General features: G+C 35.1%; 1 protein-coding gene across 5 annotated transcripts in view; it reads left to right on the forward strand.

Moving 5' to 3' along the window:
• The window catches only part of ANKRD17 (ankyrin repeat domain 17), a 157,616-nt gene that overhangs the window by 144,258 nt on the left and 6,696 nt on the right, over window positions 1-6,662 (forward strand). For all 5 annotated transcript variants that reach the window (XM_012805355.2, XM_012805356.2, XM_023513404.1 and 2 more), the window contains one exon: window positions 1,399-1,596. In XM_012805355.2, the coding sequence (XP_012660809.1) occupies window positions 1,399-1,596 (198 nt within the window). The remainder of the gene's footprint in view (window positions 1-1,398; window positions 1,597-6,662) is intronic.

Below are 6,662 nucleotides of genomic sequence, written 5' to 3' on the forward strand. Positions count from 1 at the left end.
CTCCTGTGTTCTCGTTCACCTGTGTACTCCTCCTCCTGTGTTCTCGTTCACCTGTGTACTCCTTTACTTGTGTTCCCCCCTTGATGTCTTTTCAGGCATTCCTTTTTCTCCCTCTCCTTCCTTCCCTTGCTCCTTCCTGTCTTTTCCTCCCTTTCTCTGTCTCATTTGCTGCTTTCTTTCCTGTCTCCAGTCCTTCTTCTTTTCTGTCTCTCCTCTCCTCTCCCCTTCCTTGTGTTTCTTCTTTCTTTCTCTTTCTGTCTATCTATTTGCTATCTCTGTTTTCTTTTCCTTCCTTTTGTCAAATCATAAGAAGGTATCTTCAAACATCGTGACACTTTACCCCTAAATACTTCAGTATGTATCTTCCCAATGTGTCTCTTCATAGCTACACCACTAATACTATACCCAAGAAAATAAGAAATAATTTACTAATAATACCTAATATAAAATGCCATTATTTCAAATATATAAACATATCCTTTGTGCCTTTTTCCCTTTCCCTTTGATCCAAGATTCAGTTAAGTTTTATGCATTTCTTCTGACCCCCCATCTAAGCATTCATTAACACCTTCTGCAGTTCTTGATGTTGAGTCTTTTGAGGAATCTAATTGTCTTTAACAAACGTTGACAGATTCAGATTAAGCCGTTGTCTTAATCCATGATTAGAGCTAGATGGAACATTTCAGGAAGGAGGTGATGTTTTGAACCTTGTACTGCATTATATTAGGACACCCTCAGTGACAGATTGTCCTACTATTTGACCACTTAGTTAAGATGCTCCTCATCAGATCTCTATGTTACAGAAGTATATCTATAGTTTTTTTCCCTGTAATTTTTGAAAATAATTTTTTATGCAGTTCTTTGGTACTTTAACATATTTCTTTTTTCTTCTTTTTTAAAGAGTCTCACATTGTCGCCCTCAGTAGAGTGCCATGTCGTCACAGCTCTTGGGCTTAGGCGATTCTCTTGCCTCAGCCTCCCAAGTAGCTGGAACTACATACAGCCACCACACTGGCTATTTTTTTAATGCAGTTTGGCCGGGGCTGGATTTGAACCCACCACCTTCAGTATATGGGGCTGGTGCCCTACTCACTGAGCCACAGGCACCGCCCCCCCCAACATATTTCAGTTGCAGTATCTTTATTAAATCTACATGCATCCTATGATAGCTAATAAAAGAGTACTTAATAAAAACATTTTCCTTGATAATTATTCCCTTGCTCTTTATAAAATGGAAAAATGACAAATCAATAGACTGAAAGAAGTAACCGAGGAGAAATTTTTTTAATAATCTGAAACAGTTATAGATATTCTTGGGGCCTCTTACAATTTTAGGTTTCTATGATTGTTTCTCTTAGGGATAAACATTGTAAGTGACAATGATCATCTGCATTATAGGTATTGTCAATATGGACTCGCCATATGGTTCTGTAACACCTTCTTCTACACACTTGGGAAACTTTGCCTCCACCCTTTCAGGAGGTCAGATGTATGGACCAGGGGCAGCCCTTGGAGGAGCACCCACAGCTGCTAACTTTAACAGACAACATTTTTCCCCACTTAGTTTGTTGACTCCGTGTTCATCAGCATCAAATGGTGAGTATTATATGCTATAGTTCCATAACAAGAGCTTTCATATATATTCTTCTACGAAGAAAAGGGGCTATGATTTTTAAAGTTTGAAATTTTTAACTTTTAATCCTCTTCATAATTTTAATGCTGGTAAAAATGTAATTTGTATTCTTGGCAATCCATGGAATTTCAAAAGAATTTCAAGGTTTTTAAATTATTGGAATGAATCTAGGTTGTATCAAACATAGAATAATAATATGGATCATTTTTTGAAGGAAAAAAATCCTTGAACTTCTTCTTAAATTACATTTACTTTTAGTTTTATTTGAAAATACACTACTAGGAATAAACATTTGTAGCCTTCAGTTTAAATATCTTGTGCTTTTTATCTGCCTTTAAATCTTGTCTATATAAATATCACAACTGATTTCACACTATCAGATATGTGTTTTTAACTGTAATCATCAGATTTTTCAAATAGTGATAGATTTTTAAGCCAAGAAAGATCAGTCACCAGTAGAGAATTCAACATGAACTAAGAGAATTCTCCAGTCAGGCTGGGTTAGTTTGTCTTTGACATAAAGATGTCAATCTGCTTCTTAAGGAAATTACAATAAGAATCCATTTTTATAAACTTACCAAATTTCAGCTAGCAATGTTACAACAGGTAATAGTGAATCTGATTAACAGTGGAAGAGTAAGTAAACTTAAATATTTTGTAGACATATCAAAATACATTGCTGAGTAAAGCCTGAGGTAATTTGTGGCCTATAGTGATTTTAAATATTGTATAGTCTTTCTTGTGTTTGTCAAATAATGACATTCATATAGGATATTCATTATCTTTGCATAGGTTCTTCTAAGCAAGCGGAATTGTTTTAAGAAAGGTTCAAATTCAAAGCAACCGTTAGAGCCAGGTACCCTGGCATGCTCCTATAGTCCCAGCTGCTGAGCAGGCTGAGCCAGGAAGATTGCTGGAAGCAGGAGTTGGAGGCTGTAGTGCACCAGGGTCACTTCTGTGCATAGTCAGTGCACTTCACTTGGACAGCATAGTGAGATTCTATATCTAAAAATTGGTTTTAAAGGTGACTTATAAAAATTGGAGGTCTCAGGAATAGCGCACCAGTAGAAGAGGAGGAAGTAATCTATGCAGTTCTCATTGGAGATGCTTTATGTATCTTTAAAAAAGGTTAACCATTTCTTAGGAGTCATAATTGAGATGAAGGGAATATAACAGTATTGATTAGCCTGGCTTATTTAAACATAAACCATTACACTCTAAGGAATAAATAGCTGCTTATCACATTTTAGTCCTAAATACCTAGGTTACAGCAAAAGTTGTATGTAGCCTCAGTTATTTAAAGTTATATTCAACACAACATAAATTTCTGTATATTAAAAGAAATGGATTCATTTATTTACTTAACATTGACAGCTACGTATTGATGAATGGAAGGTAATCAGTCTGTATTAAAGATCGGCATTTTATCTTAGTAGTCTCTCTAGGGACAAACATTTGAAGAGATTTTAAGGTGAATATGAATGTAATAATAATTTTTAAAACATAGGGAAAAAGTTAAATAGTCACAGTTACCAACTATTTGTAATATGGCTATTAACTACATGTTAAACTACGATTAATAATAAAAGTTTATTGAGTTTAAAAATACTATTTAAATTCATCCCCTACTCCACACCTTTGTCAGTGCAATCCTAATATAAACAGTTATGTGAGCTTAGGTGATCACTGTAGTGAATATTTGGATTTGTAACAGCTACCACACAGGATTAATGAATTAGATAATGCATGTGTTGTCTGCTGCTATTGTTTTTTTTTTTTATTTTGATGATAATAAGAATGAAGGTGACAATAATAACAGTAAATGTTAGGCCTGTTTTCTAATAGTTTTAGGAGTGTGCCACTATGTCTAATAATAGTTGTGTTGAAAGAAAAATAAGGACAAAAAAAGAAATGTGCTACTCTATGTAGTAAATCTGGACAAGAAAAGATAAAAGATGATTTAAAAGGGATAAGTAAGTTTTAAATATAGTCAAGACTAATGGAAAAGGGCCAAACACAGGGGCTCATACCTGTAATCCCAGCACTCTGGGAGGCTAGGGCAGGTGAATCACCTGAGCTCAGGAGTTCTAGAGCCCAGCCTGAGCAAGAGTTAGTCCCCATCTCTACTAAAAATAGCCAGGTATAGGGGCAGGCACCTGTAGTCCCAACTACTTGGGAGGCTGAGGCAAGATCATTTGAACCCAGGAATTTGAGATTTCTGTGAGCTATGATGCCACTGTACTCTAGCCTGAAACAACAAAGTAAGACTCTGCCTTTAAAAAAAGAAAAAGACTACTGGTATGGAAACAGAGGAATAAACATTTTTATAAACAGCCACTGATTAAAAAGTCTGAAATAACATTATGCTTTAGAATGGTTTTATTCTGTATGGTGTTTTTTGTACCTTCATTAAAATTAATTCTAATTTCTAAATATATATTTGAGGCAGCAGTATTCTTATATGTTAAATTGAAACTAAACCATCATAGGAATGAGCATTTTCTTGAGAATGTCTACTTATGGGTGATTTATATTCACCTGTTTATCTGTAAAAACAAAGATTTTTTTTTATTTTCATGTTCATAAAAAGGTCAAAAGAGAAAAGGAATTAAAATTGGAGCACTACTGTTCATTTTTAGGTGATACCTGAAATTTTTTTGGTAATCTTAGAGACTGAATTCTCAGAGCAGAGAATGTTTTTAAGTACAGTTGACCCTAGAACAACATGGGTTTGAACTGTGCTGCTTCACTTACATTACATTCAGGTTTTTTAAAATAAATACAGTAGGATGATTCTTCAATTGAAAATACAGTATTCGCAGAATACAAACTTGCGTAGTGGAGGGCCAGCTTTTCTTACCCACATATTCTGTAGGGCCTACTTGGGGACTTGCGTATGCACAGATTTTGGTATCCATGGTAGCCGTGGCAGCCCTAGGAAGAGTCCCCATGGATACTAGATACTGCGGGAGGACCTTACCTGAAATCATACTTATTGATATTACTTTTTATTACTTTAGTAATACATTATTTCAGAAACTCTTGGATAAAATTTACAAAGTGTAACATAATTGTTTTACCAGGGGATTGGTGTATGCCTCTATTGCAAAATTGTGCTTTTTGTAACAGTGCAACCAAATTAAGTTAGGTTTTTTGAGTGCATGCTTTTTAAGACATTGATACATTTTTTATATAGGAGTCATTGAAGCCATTACAATTACTTTCGTTGTTGCTACCTTCCAACAATTGTTTTGTTACAGAAAATTTCAAACCTATGGAAAAGTTAGAGAACAATTCAAGGAATATCACTGCTCCCTTAACTTAAATTTACCAGCTATTTAAAACATTTTGTTGCATTTATTTCCTTTTTATGTTTTTGTGGTGGTTGAATCATTTGAAAATAAGGTACAGATGTGATACTTAAGATTTAAAAATATCCATTGCTTAAAAATAATGGACATTTTCTTAGGTAACCATGATATCATTGTCCAATACCTAATAGGTTATCATTAGTTCAGTGATAATCATCTGATATACAGACCATCTTCAAATATCCCCAGTTGTCCCCAAATGTTTTTTAAAATAGATTTTTTTCTTTTCAAACCAGGAACTATTCAAGATTTGCATTGTATTTGCTTATGTCTCTCAGTTCTAATGTTTATAATATAAATTTTAAACTTGCAAGAATAGCACAGAGAACCCTTAAATCTTTTTCTCAGATTCATTGGTTGCTAATGTGTAGCTACATTCCTCTCTTCTGTCACATGTATCCCGGTGTATATAAAGATATTTTTTTCTGAAAATTACATTTAATTCTCTTATCTCTTTAGTCTTAAATAATCTAGAACTGTTCTCTCAGCCCTCTTTACCTTTCAAAAAAGAGTATTATATTAAAATAACATGGCTAAATTGAATTTTGCCTTTTTTGTCTAATTAAATAAATTATAGTAACAGATAAGAAAAGTGTTTCATTTAAGCTCTTTCATGACAAAGTATATGGACCCACCTTAAGGAATCTTAAAAAAAATACTATTTACCATAAGGCCGTGTAGAACCATCTTTAGAACCATCCAGGACTCAGGGACGCCTGTGTTCTCCATCTGTCTCTTACAGGATTTGTGGTCTCACTCACGTTCTGTTTCTCATGGATCGCTTCTATTCTGCTCTCTTGACACCTTGGCTTCTTCAGAATCTCATCTCACCTGTGGTGCTCTGTGGCTTACTTCATAGCTAATGAAACCACTTTCTCTCTGTTTATCAATTCCGAGTGAGGAATGTAGTTGGCTCTGTTCATATGCTCAGGTCAGGCTGTGTCAGTCAGATTTTACTGGCTCCCCTTCAATGGATCATTGGATCAGGTGCTTATTCTTAGTCCAGTAGGTGTGAGGAAGGGAGCAGGAAACAGAGTCATCTGATAAAAACTCTGACTAGCAAACTAGCAGAGTCTGTGAGGAGGAGCAACCTCTTCAGTGGGTCAAGTCAGAAGGCGAGGCTGACTTTCTATTCATGTAAATAGAGTGTGGAGGGCATTAGTCTGCTCTGCTTATCTTTAGAATGATGCAGAAAAGGAAAGGGAAAGAGATCCCGCAGCACAGAGCGTGGGGCGCCTCCCAGGGATGGATCTAGGGAAGGGAAGCCCCTTTGTTCTGCCTGCCTGTCTTCATTTTGGTTGTTCTGGGCTGATTTTCTCAAGGATTTAGGTATGCCCTTTCAAAATGTAGTTTTGAAACCCACAAAGTTTTATTATTTATTGCTTATGTTTTCATGTTCTTGTGTTCTTGGAGTTTTTATTCAGCCTTTTCTGAAATATTCTTTCTTTTAATACTTTCCTAAGTTTTGTCATCTTGTTTCCAGTTTTACTAGTTCTAAATTATGCTGTTCTTTCATATCTTTTTTCTTTTAGTTCATTTTGGAATTTCAGGTTATTGCTTTCTTTCTGGAGTGCTTTTTATTGTTTACAGGGATGCTATAGGTCTATGTCCTTTGTAATAGGTTTATATGGAATTCAACTGTAGTTCTATTATTTTGG

Source organism: Otolemur garnettii, unplaced genomic scaffold (genome assembly GCF_000181295.1).
Source record: "Otolemur garnettii isolate 467f Iridium unplaced genomic scaffold, OtoGar3 scaffold00039, whole genome shotgun sequence".
NCBI lineage: Eukaryota > Metazoa > Chordata > Mammalia > Primates > Galagidae > Otolemur > Otolemur garnettii.